The 21318-nt window shown below is 43.3% G+C and overlaps 1 protein-coding gene across 4 annotated transcripts; it reads right to left on the bottom strand.

The window, feature by feature from the left end:
* Positions 1–8406: 8406 nt before the first annotated feature.
* Positions 8407–21293, bottom strand: LOC306925715 (uncharacterized protein). Of its 4 annotated transcripts, none has more exons than XM_079504733.1 (5): positions 21169–21293; positions 14877–15096; positions 12213–12352; positions 11299–11450; positions 8407–10760 (listed from the first exon to the last, which is right to left on the bottom strand). In XM_079504733.1, exons 1-5 carry the CDS (start codon positions 21193–21195, stop codon positions 9260–9262), a joined length of 2040 nt encoding a protein of 679 aa, XP_079360859.1. In that variant the 5' UTR covers positions 21196–21293; the 3' UTR covers positions 8407–9259. The 4 variants fall into 4 exon arrangements, with proteins under 4 accessions (XP_079360859.1, XP_079360861.1, XP_079360860.1 ...); XM_079504735.1 differs by having other exon boundaries at positions 20873–21263; XM_079504734.1 differs by having other exon boundaries at positions 20885–21263.
* Positions 21294–21318: the final 25 nt, after the last annotated feature.

Genomic DNA, 21318 nt, shown 5'->3' with positions numbered 1-21318 from the left:
TTTCAAAGATTCCTTTTCAGGCAAACATGTCCACCGTAAGATGAACCTAAATAGGTTTGAATGGGGTTTCTAGGTGTAAGTATGTAGGACTAGTAGCATGCCAACGTTTTTGCTATTGCCATTGGGAATGCATTGGGCGTTTAAGTTAAATAACTCAGAAACTACAAAACATTTCAAAGTAAAAAGTTCCAGCATGTGTCTCCACAGTAAGCTGAATTATAAAAAGTGTGAAAGGAGTTTCTAGGTGAAAGTGCTTTTTTGACATGCCAATATCTGCCATTGAGCCCCATTGTAAATCTCTCAAATTTGAAAGCACTATATTTCTAAAACGATGAAACATTTCAAAGATTCCTTTTCAGGCAAACATGTCCACCGTAAGATGAACCTAAATAGGTTTGAATGGGGTTTCTAGGTGTAAGTATGTAGGAGTAGTAGCATGCCAAAGTTTGTGCTATTGCCATTGGGAATGCATTGGGCGTTTAAGTTAAATAACTCAGAAACTACAAAACATTTCAAAGTAAAAGGTTCCAGCATGTGTCTCCACAGTTAGCTGAATTATAAAAAGTGTGAATGGAGTTTCTAGGTGAAAGTGCTTTTTTGACGTGCCAATATCTGCCATTGAGCCCCATTATAAATGTCTCCAATTTGAAAGCACTATATTTCTAAAACGATGAAACATTTCAAATGTTCCTTTTCAGGCAAACATGTCCACCGTAAGATGAACCTAAATAGGTTTGAATGGGGTTTCTAGGTGTAAGTATGTAGGACTAGTAGCATGCCAAAGTTTGTGCTATTGCCATTGGGAATGCATTGGGCGTTTAAGTTAAATAACTCAGAAACTACAAAACATTTCAAAGTAAAAAGTTCCAGCATGTGTCTCCACAGTAAGCTGAATTATAAAAAGTGTGAAAGGAGTTTCTAGGTGAAAGTGCTTTTTTGACGTGCCAATATCTGCCATTGAGCCCCATTATAAATGTCTCAAATTTGAAAGCACTATATTTATAAAACGATGAAACATTTCAAAGATTCCTTTTCAGGCAAACATGTCCACCGTAAGATGAACCTAAATAGGTTTGAATGGGGTTTATAGGTGTAAGTATGTAGGACTAGTAGCATGCCAAAGTTTGTGCTATTGCCATTGGGAATGAATTGGGCGTTTAAGTTAAATAACTCAGAAACTACTAAACATTTCAAAGTAAAAAGTTCCAGCATGTGTCTCCACAGTTAGCTGAATTATAAAAAGTGTGAATGGAGTTTCTAGGTGAAAGTGCTTTTTTGACATGCCAATATCTGCCATTGCGCCCCATTGTAAATCTCTCAAATTTGAAAGCACTATATTTCTAAAACGATGAAACATTTCAAAGATTCCTTTTCAGGCAAACATGTCCACCGTAAGATGAACCTAAATAGGTTTGAATGGGGTTTCTAGGTGTAAGTATGTAGGACTAGTAGCATGCCAACGTTTTTGCTATTGCCATTGGGAATGCATTGGGCGTTTAAGTTAAATAACTCAGAAACTACAAAAACATTTCAAAGTAAAAAGTTCCAGCATGTGTCTCCACAGTAAGCTGAATTAGAAAAAGTGCGAATGGAGTTTCTAGGTGAAAGTGTTTTTTTACGTGCCAATATCTGCCATTGAGCCCCATTGTAAATCTCTCAAATTTGAAAGCACTATATTTCTAAAACGATGAAACATTTCAAAGATTCCTTTTCAGGCAAACATGTCCACCATAAGATGAACCTAAATAGGTTTGAATGGGGTTTCTAGGTGTAAGTATGTAGGACTAGTAGCATTTCAAAGTTTTTGCTATTGCCATTGGGAATGCATTGGGTGTTTAAGTTGAATAACTCAGAAACTACAAAACATTTCAAAGTAAAAAGTTCCAGCATGTGTCTCCACAGTAAGCTGAATTATAAAAAGTGTGAATGGAGTTTCTAGGTGAAAGTGCTTTTTTGACGTGCCAATATCTGCCATTGAGCCCCATTGTAAATGTCTCAAATTTGAAAGCACTATATTTCTAAAACGATAAAACATTTCAAAGATTCCTTTTCAGGCAAACATGTCCACCGTAAGTAGAACCTAAATAGGTTTTAATGGGGTTTCTAGGTGTAAGTATGTAGGAGTAGTAGCATGCCAAAGTTTGTGCTATTGCCATTGGGAATGCATTGGGCGTTTAAGTTAAATAACTCAGAAACTACAAAACATTTCAAAGTAAAAGGTTCCAGCATGTGTCTCCACAGTTAGCTGAATTAGAAAAAGTGTGAATGGAGTTTCTAGGTGAAAGTGCTTTTTTGACGTGCCAATATCTGCCATTGAGCCCCATTATAAATGTCTCAAATTTGAAAGCACTATATTTCTAAAACAATGAAACATTTCAAATATTCCTTTTCAGGCAAACATGTCCACCGTAAGATGAACCTAACTAGGTTTAAATGGGGTTTCTAGGTGTAAGTATGTAGGACTAGTAGCATGCCAAAGTTTGTGCTATTGCCATTGGGAATGCATTGGGCGTTTAAGTTAAATAACTCAGAAACTACTAAACATTTCAAAGTAGAAGGTTCCAGCATGTGTCTCCACAGTAAGCTGAATTATAAAAAGTGTGAAAGGAGTTTCTAGGTGAAAGTGCTTTTTTGACGTGCCAATATCTGCCATTGAGCCCCATTATAAATCTCTCAAATTTGAAAGCACTATATTTCTAAAACGATGAAACATTTAAAAGATTCCTTTTCAGGCAAACATGTCCACCGTAAGATGAACCTAAATAGGTTTGAATGGGGTTTCTAGGTGTAAGTATGTAGGACTAGTAGCATGCCAACGTTTTTGCTATTGCCATTGGGAATGCATTGGGCGTTTAAGTTAAATAACTCAGAAACTACAAAACATTTCAAAGTAAAAAGTTCCAGCATGTGTCTCCACAGTAAGCTGAATTATACAAAGTGTGAATGGAGTTTCTAGGTGAAAGTGCTTTTTTGACGTGCCAATATCTGCCATTGAGCCCCATTGTAAATCTCTCAAATTTGAAAGCACTATATTTCTAAAACGATGAAACATTTCAAAGACTCCTTTTCAGGCAAACATGTCCACCGTAAGATGAACCTAAATAGGTTTGAATGGGGTTTCTAGGTGTAAGTATGTAGGAGTAGTAGCATGCCAAAGTTTGTGCTATTGCCATTGGGAATGCATTGGGCGTTTAAGTTAAATAACTCAGAAACTACTAAACATTTCAAAGTAAAAGGTTCCAGCATGTGTCTCCAGAGTAAGCTGAATTATAAAAAGTGTGAACGGAGTTTCTAGGTGAAAGTGCTTTTTTGACGTGCCAATATCTGCCATTGAGCCCCATTATAAGTGTCTCAAATTTGAAAGCACTATATTTCTAAAACGATGAAACATTTCAAAGATTCCTTTTCAGGCAAACATGTCCACCGTAAGATGAACCTAAATAGGTTGTAATGGGGTTTCTAGGTGTAAGTATGTAGGAGTAGTAGCATGCCAAAGTTTGTGCTATTGCCATTGGGAATGCATTGGGCGTTTAAGTTAAATAACTCAGAAACTACAAAACATTTCAAAGTAAAAAGTTCCAGCATGTGTCTCCACAGTAAGCTGAATTATAAAAAGTGTGAATGGAGTTTCTAGGTGAAAGTGCTTTTTTGACGTGCCAATATCTGCCATTGAGCCCCATTGTAAATCTCTCAAATTTGAAAGCACTATATTTCTAAAACGATGAAACATTTCAAAGATTCCTTTTCAGGCAAACATGTCCACCGTAAGATGAACCTAAATAGGTTTGAATGGGGTTTCTAGGTGTAAGTATGTAGGAGTAGTAGCATGCCAAAGTTTGTGCTATTGCCATTGGGAATGCATTGGGCGTTCCCAATAAATAACTCAGAAACTACAAAACATTTCAAAGTAAAAAGTTCCAGCATGTGTCTCCACAGTTAGCTGAATTATAAAAAGTGTGAATGGAGTTTCTAGGTGAAAGTGCTTTTTTGACGTGCCAATATCTGCCATTGAGCCCCATTGTAAATCTCTCAAATTTGAAAGCACTATATTTCTAAAACGATGAAACATTTCAAAGATTCCTTTTCAGGCAAACATGTCCACCGTAAGATGAACCTAAATAGGTTTGAATGGGGTTTCTAAATGTAAGTAGGCCTATGTAGGACTAGTAGCATGCCAAAGTTTGTGCTATTGCCATTGGGAATGCATTGGGCGTTTAAGTTAAATAACTCAGAAACTACAAAACATTTCAAAGTAAAAAGTTCCAGCATGTGTCTCCACAGTAAGCTGAATTATAAAGTGTGTATGGGCGTTTAAGTTAAATAACTCAGTAAGAAACTACTACTACAACTGGTTCGCCGCACCACAATGCACAAACTTTGAGGTCCATTTCTTTACCAACTGCACCATCACTACCTTAGCATGACTGAGTGAGATTTCTCGGTGCCTTTGTCTTCTTCTTTCTTCAAAGTAAAGTATCAGAGTAAAGACCCGAGTGGGATTTGAACCTACAATGGCTGGATCATGTGGACAGCCACTTAACACATTGAGCTACCAGGCTCTCTGTGTTCTGTCATGGTTTCTCCTCTGTGTTATCTGATTAACATCCATGATAACACTTAAAAGCACTAAAGACACCTTTGATGCACAGCAAACACCATTACAATGTTCTGCACATGATCCCAAGGCCCCATTTAAAGTGACACCAAGAAGAACAACTTAAAACAGAAGACAGACTATGAGAAAGCACAGAGAGCTCAGTGGCACCCTTATAAAGACAACATCCTTGTGAGCTAGAGATTGTGAGTTCAAATCCAGCTGAGTTCCTCCAACTTTCACTCTGCAGCATGTTTTGGAGAATAACATCCTGGCAAGCAGAAAGTCCTGGGTTCGAATCCCGGTCCTGTCAATGTGTCAAGCTGTTCTATGGAAAGTGAAGCTGAACAAGCCCAAATTGATTAAATCAATTAATTACCAGCTGCATTATTATCTGTGGGGGTCCACTATAACTGCCTGTTTCAGCGCAGTAGTTTAGGTAGGAACCAAAATTATACCACAGGTCGTTTCGAGGAAGCAATCTGATTGGTTGAAACAGCCTTCTAGCCGTGGGTTAAACCAGCACCATTCACCACCTAATCAAAACAAAGAATTCAGCTGCTCTGTTTTCCCAGAGCGCTAGCAAACTCGGTGGCTAGGCTAGCTAGTTTTTTGGGACATTTGTGGTCGTAGTGACTACATCTGTCATTAAAAAAATATATACTTTCAGCGATTTTCTTAGTGTTAAGGGTAACTGTTGTATAATTGCAATATTACACTCGAGGGTGTGGGTTAACGTGATTATTGCCACTTCAGTGATGCTTGCGGAACTCGACTTCGTCTCGTTCCTCACCGCATCCCTGTCGTGGCAATAATCACGTTAACCCACACCCTCTCGTGTAATATTGCTTAATTCTCTAAGGCTTGTGTCCTGAGTCGTTCGTTACCCAAGAGTTTCTGCAAGCATGTCCGGCAAGGACGTGCCATCCTCCAGTCTTTGCTTTGACTGGCAATTAAACTGTCTCTCCTATACAAAGTAATACAGTCAAGACCCTACATTTATGGATGGTTGTTATTGCTTTGTTAAACAAGTAAGCAAACATACAAACATAGTGCTGCTAGAAATAGATCAATTTATTACAATTAGGAAGGTGGGGCATTTCATTATTAGTCTTTCAGATTGTATCAAAATATCACGCAAGTGATCTTTACAGTCATGTAATCATGTAATGTATGCCAGCCATTTATTGAAAACACAACATGCATTCATCTTTATAACATTACTAAGCATTATGAATATACTGTTCCGTCACAAACGATATCCTGGTGGAAACCTGTGCACTTTTTCTAGTTACCCAACTGTGGCCAAGTCTTTTTTCCCCCTTTTTTTTAACTGGACATCCTAGCCCTGGTCCAGTGTTGTTAGCAAGTTCTCAGACGCCGCCAACAGGAGGAACAACCACATAGACTTTAGGATTCAATTAAAGTCACGAGTTCTATGTTCTACATATCCAAAAAGTTAGATTCCAGGTGTACCCTGGACTTTTCTCATGTGTCGGTCTGTCCAAGCCCCCCAGCGTTCAAAAGATATTTGATTTAATAATGGTGCAACTGATTTGAAGCCCTAACTAACCTTGAACATTCTCCCTCCTCACCTCTCCTGTCACACTCTCTCTAGCCCTTTCCACACCTAAGCGCAAAACGGTCGACAGCCACGCACTTCTTAAGCTCTGCGCAGCTTAAATTCCGAGTTTTTAGACAGCTGGTGGATGGAAAAGAAGCTCCACCTCCGCTGACTTTTTGCACAGAGGAGAGCGTTTCCGGGAATCTGGCCGTCGCGCAAAAAATGTAAGCTGCGCGCAGCCGAGAACGTGCATGGCTCTTTCGATAGTGTGGCAGCACCTTCTCTCTCTGGCTTTGAACAAGATGTATGCGACTGCTTGCAGAGAGAGAGCATGGGAGGGCAGATGTGCGACATACCAAAGCCTACACGGGTTGTGCAAGGACGCGCTGTGATTGGCCAGTCGCTGTGATTGACAGCCTAAACCTAACCTTAACCTCAGTAAAACTATACCTAAACCTAACCTTAACCTCAGTAAAACTATACCTAAACCTAACCTCAGTACACTTAACTTGCCCGGGGGCGTGGTTATAAGCACAACCCGTGTAGGAATTAGTATGCCGCGGCAGATCTGCATGAATTTCACCAGGTGCTCATCATCAGTGATTTACGTCGACAAATTGCTCGTGGTGGACCTTTGCAGTGCACTGAAGAAAGCATTGGCAAAGCAGCAGTGCGGTTAGTAAAAGGTAAGGAAGGCAACACATGATGTAGACCTTGACATCATTTACAAACTACTCCACTAAACAAACAACTACAATCTAGACAATAAACATCAGCGGAAATGGAACTATCTCAGCCACTTAAAGGACCATTTCACAACCTATCTTCGTATAATAGGTCCTCACTAATAATCATGAATAAATGGTGCAATTTTTTTCTACTCGGTCTGTGTCTCATAGGAGGGCTGTGGGCAGTTCAGAAACCGTCTTCCAGTGACATCATCGATGGGGAATACAAGCTAATAGAAACTGCAGTCTTTCTAGTCCTGAAAAGTTGCAATGCGAAAATGGAAGCCATCGTTCTCACGATAATGAAAATCTAAACATTTGTGACCAGATTTGACTGAGAGCCTGCCATCGCGCAAATTCCAGCTTTTCACCAGAGGAGAAAAACGTTTATTTAAATTTTTTTTCTCCAAAAGGAGTTAATAGCACAGGCAGACTCTTCACATACTGAGCATGTCTGAAATAAATGTCAGAGCTGAAATCGACATGTAAATATGAAATAAATGCTTAAACATGTAGCTAGGTGTAATGTTAGAGACCACAGAAGTGAACCTTTCAAGCCCGTTTTCTCAACTCGCTGTTTCTCTGCAAGACATTACTCTATAAGCCATATCTCCAAAACTGGTGGGTCAAACTGAACCAATATGTAAATTTGAAGCTATGATTCCCTGCTTTCATATGACATGAAAAAACGAAAATTCCAAAAAAATCCAGTCAAATGTAGTCACATTTTTGTAAAATAAATCTTGTTTAAAAAAAAATCTGCCTAATAATGTCACTGGAAGACGGTTTCTAAACTGCCCACAGCCCTCCTATGAGACACAGACTGAGTAGAAAAAAATCGTGCCATTTTATCATGATTATTAGTGAGGACCTATTATATGAAGATAGGTTGAAAAGTGGTGAAGTGGTCCTTTAAACGCTCTAGAAGTAAAAATGGACCTGGGTTGCAACTGTAATTGGGACGGCTTTTCTTCCCCCGTCGACACCAAATTTACGAAAGGACTTTTACTTGTAACAGAGTGTTGTTGCGGTATCGGTACTATTACTTGAGTGTAAAAAGGTAAGGAGAGTACTTCTCCCACATAGCTTCGTTTGGCAGGGTTACCATGACCACACCACCTGAAATTAATTAATTCATTAATTCACGCATTCATTCATACGTCTGTTCGTTATTCCCAGGAATATATGAAAAGTACACAGTCGGGATGGGGGTCCAGCATACCTCGTTCAAACCCAGAGTTCCAAAATGCATCAAATAAATGTATTGCTTATGAACGAGTTCAAAGTTCCACACTTTGAAATGATGTGTTGTGTGTTTTAAAACCAACAGCTGTTCTTCTGAAGCCACGGCAGAGAGGGAATCAACTCAGCGACGCCACCAATATGTCTTGATGAATTATAGTCCATAAGATTGAGATGAATTATAGTCAGTAAGATTGAGACGAAAATTTTTCACTTTTTCATAAAAGTACTTTACAGTTTGGGGCCCTGAACATCTTCAGATTTGGAGCCATCGCAGAAACGCCCCTGGTGGCCATGGCAGCCATTTTATTTTCCACCATTACCAAATAATGTATTATGCATTAGAACTCCTGAAGTAAACATGATAATACAGAATAGGTGATGTCTACTTCTTGTTGTATAACTGTACGTTTCTTGCAAACGGTAATGAAGTATTCAATCAATCAAAACACATCCGTCTACCATGTCATAGAATTGATTTCAAAACAGTACTGTTGGTTTAGTTTGTGAAGCATTGAATGGTTTAGGGCAGGGGTATTCAACTAGATTAGGCCAGGGGCCACAACTATAGCCAGACATGCAAGGTAAAACATGAAATAAAATAGCCATTTTTGACAACAAGGAATCCTGACAAATTATACTCTGAGAAATGCACAGGTTAATTAAAAAAAACTGTCCCCGGGTTGCATTTGGCCCGCAGGCCGCACTTTGGACACCCCTGAGTAAACCCATTTTGGCCCGACGTCGAAATAAAAAAAACATTCGCTCTGAAGGAATATATATTCAAAGATTAGTTCCGCATTTTTACGATTTTTCAAAAATAGCAGACCTACAAGTTCATTTGTAGAGCTTGTAGATCTGCTATTTTTCAATAGCTAAAGTATAACATAATGCTTAGTTAAAACACCAAAAGGGGTTCCCGCCCAAAATGGGTTCAGACAACAACATTCTAGATGGATGACAAGTGTTCACATCTAACAACATATAGACATACAACTCCGTATAGACCCCACGCAGCTCGGCCAATGAGCTGAGCCCGCACAAAATACTCTCAAGACATTTTGTCCAATCCCATCCGCTCCTCTCCCCCGTGGATCCTACATGTTGGCAGGAAGTTTGTGTCCGAGACCCTCAGGAGTCTGTCCCGGTCAGGGGCAGGTGGGCGGGAGAGGTGGCGGCGGGCGTTTGAGACTGGGCAGCGGTCGGAGGGGAAGCGTGGGCGGGACTCGTAGTGGAGGGGGCGCCGAGTTCCGAGTCCTCCTGTTCGACGTTCCCCACCGACAGGCACAGCCCCAGCCCGTTGAGGTACGTGCAGCTTCTCTCCGCGTGCGTCCTCATGTGGCGAGGGAGCTTCCCGGCGCCGTGGATGACCTTCTGACACACGGGACACCGCTGCGGCATCTGGGACGGAAACCTCCTCTTCCTGCCGCCGCCGCCGCCCCCCGCCCCAACCAAGCCCACACGCTCCGCCAGCACGGACGCCGGCAAAGCCTCGCCCGAGGGCGGAGCGCCGGTCGCCGGTCTGAATCCCTCGCCCCCCTCCTCCTCTTCCTCCTCGTGCTTGAGGAGGTGGAGGAGGTGGTCAGGGGGGGCGGCTGCAGCGTCGGCGGGGGGAGGAGGCATTAGGGTGGCGGCGGGCGACGAAGGAGGGTGATGGGGCGGCGGGGTCAGGAGGGCACGCACGTGCGCCGCGCCCCCGTTCACCGACATGGAGCTCCGGCCGATTCCCTCCCCCACTCCTCCTCCTCCTCCTGCTGCTCCTCCGTTGTGCTCCGAGCGGTGGAGGAGGGGGGCGGGGGAGGGGCGGAGCTGCTGCCCCTGGAGGGCAGTGGAGTCGAGCACGGTGGTGGTCTGGGGGGCGGTGGGGTCCTGCTCCACCCCCACCGATGCCACTCTCCTCATGGAGGTCTGGACACGGGGAGGACCGGTGGTGGACGTCTGTGCAGGCATGGAGCTCTGGACACGGGGAGGACGGGTGGTGGGTGTCTGTGCAGAGATGGAGGTCTGGAAATGGGGAGGACCGGTGGTGGGTGTCTGTGCAGGCATGGAGCTCTGGACATGGGGACTAACGGTGGTGGACGTCTGGAGGACGCGGTCCTCCTGTTCAACGTTCCCCACCGACAGACACAGCCCCAGCCCATTGAGGTACGTGCAGCTTCTCTCCGTGTGCGTGCCCATGTGGCGAGGGAGGTTCCTGGCGTCGTGGATGACCTTCTGGCACACGGGACACTGCTGCGGCACGTGGGACTTCCACTTCCTCTTCCGGCCTTCCTCTCCCTGCCGCCGCCGCTGCCCACCGCCCAGCCCGAGCCCACTTGCGGTCACCGGTTTGGATCCCTCGCCCTCCACCTCCTCCTCCTCCTCCCCTTCCTGCTGCTGGAGGGCACTGGAGTCGAGCACGGTGGTCTGGGGGGCGATCACGGTGGTCTGGGGGGCGGCGGCGGGGTCCTGCTCCACCCCTCCTGTCACCGATGCCACTCTCCTCATCTTCGTGCGGTCAGTTTTGCGGCGGGATCCTCGCTCTCGCGGCGGCGGTGTCGGCGGCTCCCGTCCCTCCGCCGCGGTCGCTGCTGCCGTTCCCAGCTTGTCGTAGCTCGCCCCCTGGTGGTGGTGGTCAGGACTCCTCCTAGGGCTGTCACCATTACAAATGTTAAGTTGACGATTAATTGTCACACAAATAATTTGTGATTAACGATTTAATTGTTTTTTTTGTGTATTGAACATTGGAACGTTGCATTATTGTTGTTCATATTTTGCCTTTTAGGAATCGTAATCGCAAATTGCACAGAGCAAAACTCGCACTTGAGCGCATTGGTGTGCTTTTTGTTTATTCCGAAAATCTGGTGCGCTTAACCATGGCCCAGGTTTTAACTATTTAAAAAGAAAATAAGGTGCGCTTCTGTGACGTGACCGCCCAGCGCACAAAAAAAAGAAAAGACAAATGAGCACATTCCCGGTGCGCATATCCGAATGCACGCTTAATAATTAAGAAACATCTTTCCTACATATTTTCTACAAGCTTACAACACGTCACAACGTGACATGTTGTAAGCTTGTAAGATCAGCCATTTCTGCCATTTTTGAAAAATTCGACATGGACACGTTTGAGGAACATACAAATATAACTGCGATTAGAGGATAATGTAATAAGTGTGACATGACAGGCCTACCTCCTTCTTCCCCCTTCCTCCTTCTCCTCGTCTCCTCCCCTTCGCTCCTCCTCGTCTCCTCCCCTTCGCTCCTCCTCGTGTCCTCCTCTGGTCTCCTCCTCCTCTCCCAGGATGTCTCGGCAGGCGTTCTCCACACACTGGATCCCCAGCAGCTGCGCGGCGCGCAAAGATGTTATAGTTAACGGAAACTAACGAAATAACGAAAACCATGAATTTTAAAACTGTGTTTAACATTTAATATCATATTGTCTATGTCCCTCAAACGTATTTCTAATGGTTTGAGCCTCAATCCCCACTCTGATATAACCAGTCCTTGTCATTTCTTTCTGGACTTTTAGCTGCAGTACCACAATGTCCTGAGGTGGTGGAGGTGCTGATATGCAGATTATTTAATATTTGAGTCAATATAATACTGATGCTAGATAAAAATCAGGCTTGTTTCCATTCCATGCCAGCTTGGAAAATCAACAATGGCGGACATTGTAAACTAAGTGGAAATGCAAAATTGGAACTGAAGACTGAAGAGGAGGAGGAATTATACAAAGTAGGGTGATACTGATGACATCACGCACATGACCAAATCAGTTGAGCTGTTCCTGAGAGTAATTTCCATAAAAGCCCCTATATGATGTGAAAGCCTGAATGTTCAAAATTGCGTATTTGTGGGGATAGAAAACACCCAGAAATCACACCTGTGTGAAGTGAGAGGCGCTCGTACATGCTCATGCATCATCTCATACTGGCCAATCAGAATGCCTGTTGCCACAAAAACTGTTGCCTGTTGCCACTAACACAAAAACTGATCGTTGTTAAAAAAATAAAAATAACTTACAGAAACTAGCAAACCCACATTAAAAACTAATTAAAACCAACTAAAACTAAACTATAATGTAAAAATTCCAAAGCATTCCAACCTGCGCGGCACGCAGCACGTCTCTCATGTTGGACGCGCGGATGGTCAGCGTGGCCGTGTAGGCGAAGTCCAGCAGAGCGTCCAGAGCGTCCGGAGAAACGCAGTCCAGCTGGCACACCGAGAACGCAGAGGCCCCTCCCCCTAGTTGAATAAAACTTAAAGTTAGTTTTAGTTACAGTCCAGCTGGCACACCGAGAACGCAGAGTCCCCTCCCCCGCCTAAAGTGGTGATTTAGAATAAAACCTCCAAGTTAGTTTTAGTCATCAATTGAAAAAAGGCGGAGATCCGGGCACACAAAAATATTAAAAAGAGGAGAAGAATCTTTATTAAACCAACATGTTTTGACCTATATCGGTCTTCATCAGGGCTCGCCTGAGCTAACATGTTAGGTTTCAGGTCTAGAGGGGCGGGTCGCGGCTGAGATTTGCGCACGCCCTGATTGGACCTCACCGATCTGTCCGTCAGCCCGGCCCCTCCTCTCCCCCCCTATAGTGCAGCGCTACGTCACAAATAGTGACACCCACCCGGAAGGGTTGACTCCCACTTCTAGACCAGAGCGGCCAATGCGTTCCCCCAGACTTTACATTTTTGCGCCGAGGAAAATTAAAGCCTGGGTACCGAGGCTACATCAGGGCTAACAAAACAGTTTTAGTCATATTCGACACGCAGTCCAGCTGGCACGCGTTGAATGCAGAGTCCCCTCCCCCGCCTATAGTGGTCATTTAGAATAAAACTTAAAGATTAGCTTTAAGGGCCTTTCAAACGTGAAGCGATATAACGCTCAATGAGACCTGCATTTTAGCACGGAGCACTGGGGAGCAGTCGCGGTGCGACAACGCAAGCGTATTTACGTGAGCGCGGTCCCGTGAATTTGTTGCGCGTGTGCTCGTTTCGTGCACGTGCCCGCGACTCACCAGACCTGGATACTGTTTAGCTTTTTTTTACGCTTGCGTTGTTGCGTCCCTCTTGAGCAGACCTGGGGCCCGTTTCACGAAACTTGGATTAACTAATCCAGGATTTAAGCCAAAACCAGGTTTGTTAAATCCTGGTCTGTACAGCCTGGTTTATTCCATTCCACTAAAGCCAAGCGAGGCTTAGAATGGGTGGATTTATCGAGCCAGGATCATAAAGCCTGCCTAAATGCAGAGCCTGGCTTTTCCTCTCTCGACCCATTTCGTGGAACACAGATTTGCAGATCCTTCTTCTTCGTGGGGTATTATGGCAGTTGGCATCCTTAATAGTTGCATTACTGCCCCCTTCTGTATACCTCAGTATCTTTACTAATCTATTCCAGACTTACTGATACAAGGACTTAAGCTTCTAAAATAAATACTGCTGCTGTAATTAAAGAGAGAAAACACTCTCAATAGTGGATAGACTGAATGATTAACTACCCCAAAAATATAGTCTACATTTTACCACTACTCTTAACTTAAAACTTCATAATGAAACGTCATAATAAATGTAATATAATTCTTAATATTGTAAGCATAATGATATTGTAGCATCGTGATATTTAGCCATAACTCCCTCCTCTGAGGGAGCTACCTTTGGGGAAGGGGGTTGTTGCCTAGACAGGGGCCAGACTGGTGAACTGTGGGTCATGGGTTCAATAGTGGGTGAAATGTTACAATGGTAATATGTTGTAAAACAATGAGTAATGGTAATTTATAGTAATGTTTTCACATTTTGTTTTATAATATAATGTTTTTTCTTTACCACTTGCACAACAGCAAACCTATTCTGGGGGAACATTCACCAAAAGCAGCTGATCTACAAGCTCACAAGCTGTCATGATGAGGTTGTGCAGCCTATATATTTTGGTTCTTTGATTTTGTATATAGTGCTAAAATTAGTCCTTTAATGCAGACCGATTCAAACAAGGCAACATAAACCCATAATAATTGAATAAGTGTGGCAAAAGTCATTGGTTTGTGATCAGATTGACTGCTTAATGAACAGTAAAGACATCAGCATTAGGTTAAACCTGGCTGTTAGCCTGGTCCGGAGCAGGCTAAGTCCAAAGCATTAGTTTCCATGGTAACTAATGTAGCATCACTTTCATGAAACCGAATCAAGCCTCAACATATCCAGGTTAACTGGTTAAATTAATCTGGCAAGATTAACCAGCTTTCATAAAACCGGTTAATCGCTGATCCAGGATATATTAAGACAGGATATCTGTTAAATCCCGGTTTAATCTCTAATCCAAGTTTCGTGGAACGGGCCCCTGGAGGAGACCTGACGTTGATCCAGGCAACAACACCTGCGTTCCTCGCTTCCCGTTTGAAAGGGTGCAGTACTTAGTTTAGACAGTTTTTGGTTTAGACTAGTCATTGGTTAGACCAGTCATTAGTCCTACAACTACAACCTATCTCAAACCCTCACCAGACCAACAGGAACGCACCCAGGGTGCCAGTCCGAAACGGTTGAGAAATGACAGAGTTACCGTGTGGGGGTCCCTCTACTGTACTGTACTGTACTGTCACACCCAAAATCACCATATATACAGTTAATATGTGCGTGTGTTTGTGTGTGTGTTAGGTTGCGCACAGGTGGTGAAAAACAACCATGCTGTTTTCGTGCTCAGACACACCCAGCCAGCCAGCCACCCACCCAGCCAGCCACCCACACACAGTCACTTAAGGAAGTGGTTGCACTATACCTCCGCCGCCCTCCTCGTCCACGCCGAACAGCCGGCGGAAGTACAGGCTGACGGCGGCCATGACGGAGCGGTGCGTGGGGTAGCGCGCGCCCCGCGACGTCAGCGTCAGGTCGCACAGCAGCCCCGCCCTGCGCTGGTCGTTGAGGCGAGACAGGAGCTCGCTGCTGTGCTCCGGGAAGGGGATCCCGATGAGACCGTCCTCGCCTGATGACATCACCACCTGCCAGAGGGGACAGGACACATGCTTCATTTAGGACAGTGGTTTTCAACTTAGTGGTCCTTGAGGGGGTTCCAGGTTCAACCTCTTGAGAGTTTTACGCTCTCAAGAGTTAAAATATTGTCAAACAATTACATAATGTAAGTCTACACAATTAGACAATGTAGAAGAATGTTATTTTGATCAAAGTCTACATCAGTACAGCATGGAATTGTGGATAAAATCTTATCTAACGATAATAAAATAATCCAAGTTTTGGTTCCGAGAGGCTTAATCTCATCCAATGGTGGTTCCGTGGCTCAAATGCAGAATAAATAATGGACCGACATGAAAAGGGTTGAAAACCACATGGAGTTCCATTTCATCCCTGCTGACCGCCAGAGGCGGTGCTTCCATGCCTTTGCGCATGCGTCGTCGAGTATTTTATACCAACAACCGCATGCAGATTTAGGAAGATAGCATGACCAGCAAACATCGCCTGGCCACTAGAAGTGGTACACAAAAAGTATTCTAAGTGGGCATAGCAGGCCCGGATTAACAATGGAATGTTACGCAGTAAAAGTAAATGAATCCACAAAACGAACGTAATTTGTATTGTTGACCTATTTCTAAAATATTAGCGCGACTTTCGTTCAACTTTGACCCCTCTATCACATGGAACAATTTTTTGGGGCGTAGTGATATGGACACAAAAAACATAGTTCTGTGTGATAGAGGGGTAAAAAAAGAACTGAAGTTGCACTAATATTTTAGAAATAGGTCAACATGACGTTAGTTTTGTGGATTCATTTACTTTTACTGCGTGGCCCCCAGTGCCCCCCACAAAATGACCGGAACTACTTGATATTTCACCAAAACCAGAGCAGAACTCCCACCACAGGACTCGGGCAATCAATTAATACAGTTGCAACCACTATATTAATGGCAAGTATTTCATACAACTTAAATTCAAAAAATCTGAACTATCCCTTTAAGCTAAGCCCCATGGCCGGCAGCTTGTGAGGCCTTGAGCAAGAGACTATTTTGAATGGGTACAGCTGTTGCTTCCGTTCATAGGTCACCGATTTCAATGTAACACAGGAACCCCTGCTAGTGTTTTTGGTCGTCCAACAGTTTCTTAACCCATTTTGGGGCGGGAACCCCTTTTGGTGTTTTAAACATTATGTTGTAATTTAGCTATTGAAAAATAGCAGATCTACAAGCTCATAGAAAGCTCATGAATTGAGAATATATGAAAGTTTCACTTCTTGAATTATATTGGGGGAAAAATTAACTTTTACACAATATTCTAATTCATTGAGATGGAGCTGTATATTAGACATTAGCTACAATAGCTTGTAGGTCTGCTATTTTTGAAAAATCGTGAAAATATTTATTTCAGAAAACTGGAGGTCAGGTTAAAGGGACACTTCACCCTTTATGCAAAAGCAATATATGTCAATGACGTTTAGAAGATTTAGAACACTTTCCTGGGGGTCTTTGTGTGTGTAATATGTGGTTTTAGATATTTTTAGATTTTTGCAGTGAGGCCAGTGTCTGCTATCGCGCCGGTTCAGTCTCTATCCTTTTAATACTCTATGGTCCAGTCGGGGAGCAGTCTAATATACAGCTCCATCTCAATGAATTAGAATATTGTGTAAAAGTTCATTTTTCCCCTAATATAATTCAAGAAGTGAAACTTTCATACATTCTCAATTCATTGTGCATAAAGTGAAGTATTTAAAACATTTGTTTTAATCTTGATGATTATGACGTACAGCTCATGAAAATCCAAAGATCCTATCACAAAATATTAGAATATTTTACGAGACCACTAAAAAAATGTTTTTTTAAATGAGAAATGTTGACCATCTGAAATGCATATGATTGTATGCAGTCAATACTTGGCTACTTTTGAACAAATTATTTCTTCAACGCAAGCACACATGCACACACACCCCTAGTAATTTGAACATGAGTTTCAATGCTTTTGCCAGCAGGGGGCAGGTGTGTCCAACTGACTGATTTAAAGTAGTTTCTAGGAATGAAGTCCATGTTGATCTGAGAATAACTGTCTCTCTCTCTCTCTGACAGCTCTGTTAGACCAGGGAACATTTTAATACCTGTCTCCCTCTCTCTGACAGCTCTGTTTATCCGGGGAGCCACAGGCTCAAAAGCTCAAGGAATAGAGTTTAACCTGTGATGTCATGACATACTTTTTATTTGTGTTTTTTCTATTCATTTGGTCATTAAGGTCCACAGAATGAGAGGCCTGCTCTGCCAGCCCAAAAACAATTGCAAAAAAAAGGTTATGGCCATTTTTGTATACCACACCATAGACAACCTATAAAGGCAACTTTTTCCAAATTTCATCATGCGTTTAGTAGCATGTTGTGACATGTCAAACTAGGGGTTTTTCATGATTCTGAATCTATTCCAGGCATTAGTTTTACACGAAAAACACTCCTTGGGCTAAAAACAACCATTGCCACTTGCCCAAATGTGCTGACCTCATTAAATTTGTGCTGACCTAATCACATTTGTGCTGACCATCACATTTGTGCTGACCTAATCACATTTGTGCTGACCTCATCACATTTGTGATGTCACGGCTAAGGCCGTTTTTAGCCCAAGGAGTGTTTTTCGTGCAAAACTAATGCTTGGAATGGATTCAGAATCATGAAAACCCCCTAGTTTGACATGTCACATGCTACTAAAAGCATGATGAAATTTGGAAAATGTTGCCTTATGTCTATGGTGTGCATGGTATACACAACAATGGCCATAACTTTTTCTCGCGATATTTCCGGCCGAGCAGGACTCTCATTATGTGGACGTTAATAATGATTAATGACCAAATGAATAGGGGGAAAAAATCACACCTGTGTGAAGTGAGGGGCGCTCTTATCCTCTTACAACATCAATTACAACATAATGTTTGTTTAAGCAACGGGTGCTAATGTTTGTTTTAGTCCTCAAAACAAACATTACATTTATCTTTATTGTCTATGGCGTTTTCTTAACCCATTTAGGCCTGACGTCGAAATTTAAAAAATCCTGACAGTTTTCTGAGAAACCTTGTTTCTGTATGAGTGGTGTTCAATATGTCAAGGACCCCAAAAAAATGATGTAAGAGGCCGCTGAACCCCATCTAAGATTTTTCAAAAATAGCAGACCTACAAGCTAGTAGCGCACCACTCGGTGGCGCGCTATGAGCTTGTAGATCTGCTATTTGCAATAGCTAAATTATAACAATGTTTAAAACACCAAAAGGGGTTCCCGCCCAAAATGGGTTAAACAAGCATCGTTGAAAGACAAACATTAAAGCTGTATATAGGAGGGGCTAGCACCCCTCAAAAACACAAATAAAGTGCGGCATGACATCACAGGTCCTCTCAAATGTTGGGCCGGCAAGTTAGACCAGGGAACATTTTATTGAGAGCTTAACTTCATCCTCCTCTTCCCACAACACTACTCTGGGGAGAGAGAGAGAGAGACACGAGAGAGAGAGAGAGAGAGAGAGAGAGAGAGAGAGAGAGAGAGAGAGAGAGAGAGAGAGAGAGAGAGAGAGAGAGAGAGACACAGACAGACAGACACACAGACACACAGACACACAGACACACACACACACACACACACACACACACACACACACACACACACACACACACACACACACACACACACACACACACACACACACACACACACACACAGCTTAAGGTGGGACCCAGGCGGGGACCCCTAAGGGGAGAAAACGCAAATCTACAGTACAAGCTCACAACGCGTCATGATGCAATGCATCTGTGAGCTTGTAGATCGGCTATTTTAGATTTCTCTTTTTTTGATGTTTGAGAAACACAATTTAAACAGACTGGTGTTCACTCTTTCATGATCAACATTGTTTTGCTGCTGATTGATTGATTGGTTCATTCATTCATTCATTGAAATGTGTATTCACAGCTTGTAGAATGGTAGCCGCAATTTGCAACTCTAGATTTTTTTTATAATGGGATGAATCTAGAGTTGCAATACCCTCCATTGACTCCCCACTCATCATTTTGCGTTTGCGATCTGCTTGTCTTAAACGACGTTAAACTCACCAACATTGCAGCTGTAGTCCAAGCTTGAATTATTCTCTTTCAATCTGCAAAGCTTGTTTTTCATAAAAATCCCCCGTAGACATGTTATGAGCTACTTTCTGTCAAGAAATTCTGTGCAAGTGATTCTTTTTCTAAGTGCTGGAGTTTGGAAGCGCTCGTCGTAAGTCACTGAACGTCCCTGCATGCATCTGTTTCGCATTTGCACATAATGCAGGAGGCAGCAGCGCGACTCCTTAATAAAAACGAGCGCTTCCAAACTCCAACATTTCTTCTTCTTGACAGAAAGTAGCTCATAACATGTCTACGGGGGATTTTTATGAAAAACAAGCTTTGCAGATTGAAAGAGAATAATTCAAGCTTGGACTACAGCTGCAATGTTGGTGAGTTTAACGTCGTTTAAGACAAGCAGATCGCAAACGCAAAATGATGAGTGGGGAGTCAATGGAGGGTATTGCAACTCTAGATTCATCCCATTATAAAAAAATCTAGAGTTGCAAATTGCGGCTAGTAGAATGGGTGCATTTCAACAAAAGTACAGATCAATACAAAACACTGCTATGAGGATAAAACTAGAAATCTCTGCATCTGTCAGTCTGTCTCTGAAGAGTGCAAACTGGACTGGTTAAGTATTCAGATGGCAGGTGTGGGATTGCAATGGCAATCAATTGGCTGAGGCAGAGCCTTGGAATTCTACATGTTCAGTTCTGGCAGGTCCACTGGCATAGCCTGACCAGAGCCTTTTGTGGCGGTTCTGTACAATCCGTGTATCCGACCGACTCACTCAAGGCCGGGCACTGCACTCCCTTTGGTGGTGTGGATTTGTGGAACGTGCGTGTCAAATTTGAAGTCGTGGGACGAAGGTTTCTCGAGTTATGTGAATTACAAGACGTACGTAAACACACACCTCAGCAGACAAGATTTTCCACAAAAAGGTGTCCCCCACCCATCCAATGAGTTTTCACGTCGCAACCAGAGGCCCAGTGGAACAACACACGCACACACACCTGACTAACCTGCTCCAGTCTCCAGTCCAGACACACCCCTACGGCCCTACCCACACACACAGCATGCCAGTTGCTTTGTTCCCCACATCTGCCATTGTGTTAGATTGACTTTGAACCAGCCTTGTTCAGCCAGTCAGCCCAATGAGCCCACCACTGAACACACACACACCTGCCAGCTGTTATTAAAGCGAAACATCGTAAACATTGAAAGCAATTTAAACTACAGTACAAGTACATCATGCACAGTAAATGGTATTTATATAGCGCCTTTATCCAAGGCGCTTTACATAGATTGTGCATTACATGCATTACATTCACCCATTCACACACATTCATCATGCAAGGCACCAACCAGCACATCAGGAGCAATCAGGGGTGTCTTGCTCAAGGACACTTCGACACTAACTCTGGGGGAGCCCGGGTTCAAACTGGCAACCTTGTGGTCCCCATCCAGCCACTCTACCCCTGACTCTGAGCCGCCACCGTGTGGATAATAAACGGGGGGTGCAGGGCTTCGCTCTTTTTTTTTTAAGTAAGTCTTGACTTGACTGAATGGGAGAAACAATAATAATACGCGCCCTGGTTTCGGACGGTTGTCCTGGAGAAATATATGAGAGAGAGAGAGAGAGAGAGAGAGAGAGAGAGAGAGAGAGAGGAGAGATTGAGAGGCGATATAATAAACTATAAACAAACCGGAATAAAAACCTTGTGTTGTATCAGGCAGTGTGTCTCTCTCTCTCTCTCCCGTATAGACACAGTAGTCAGTCAGGCTCTCTCAGTCTCTCTACCTGGTGAGTGCAGTGAGTGTCACCTGCATCCTCCTTCCTTCCCACCTGAGCGTGTGTGTGAGTGTGTGTGAGCGTGTGAGTGTGTGTGTCTGTGTGTGTGTGTGTGTGCGTGTGTGTGTGAGAGAGAGATATTAGTTACACATTAAGTTACAAGGCTGCATTCTGGAGCGTCATCTGTCGCGCGTGCTAAGCTGCGTTCACCTTTGGAACACTACGAGATTCGGTCATGATTCTCTGTCCCGTAATAAGGGTCCGTTTGGTTTCATTTTACACTCTCAAAGCGTGTTTTTGGAAAGCAGCGCTGCAGCGGCGTCACAGGGCGCCGCCATCTTTGACTGTTTTTCACATTCA

This window comes from Electrona antarctica, assembly GCF_951216825.1.
Source record: "Electrona antarctica genome assembly, chromosome: 6".
Lineage (NCBI taxonomy): Eukaryota > Metazoa > Chordata > Actinopteri > Myctophiformes > Myctophidae > Electrona > Electrona antarctica.
Note: the sequence above shows the minus strand (reverse complement) of the source record. Positions and strands in the feature narration are given on the sequence as shown.

Excerpts from the sequence above, each read along its gene's own strand:
- LOC306925715 (XM_079504733.1), bottom strand. The coding sequence starts at position 21,195 with ATGACCGAATCTCGTAGTGTTCCAAAG. Across the intron at positions 15,097-21,168 it reads AATCTCGTAGTGTTCCAAAG|GTGGTGATGTCATCAGGCGA; the intron begins GTGAACGCAGCT and ends CCCCTCTGGCAG. Across the intron at positions 11,451-12,212 it reads ACGTGCTGCGTGCCGCGCAG|CTGCTGGGGATCCAGTGTGT; the intron begins GTTGGAATGCTT and ends CGCGCCGCGCAG.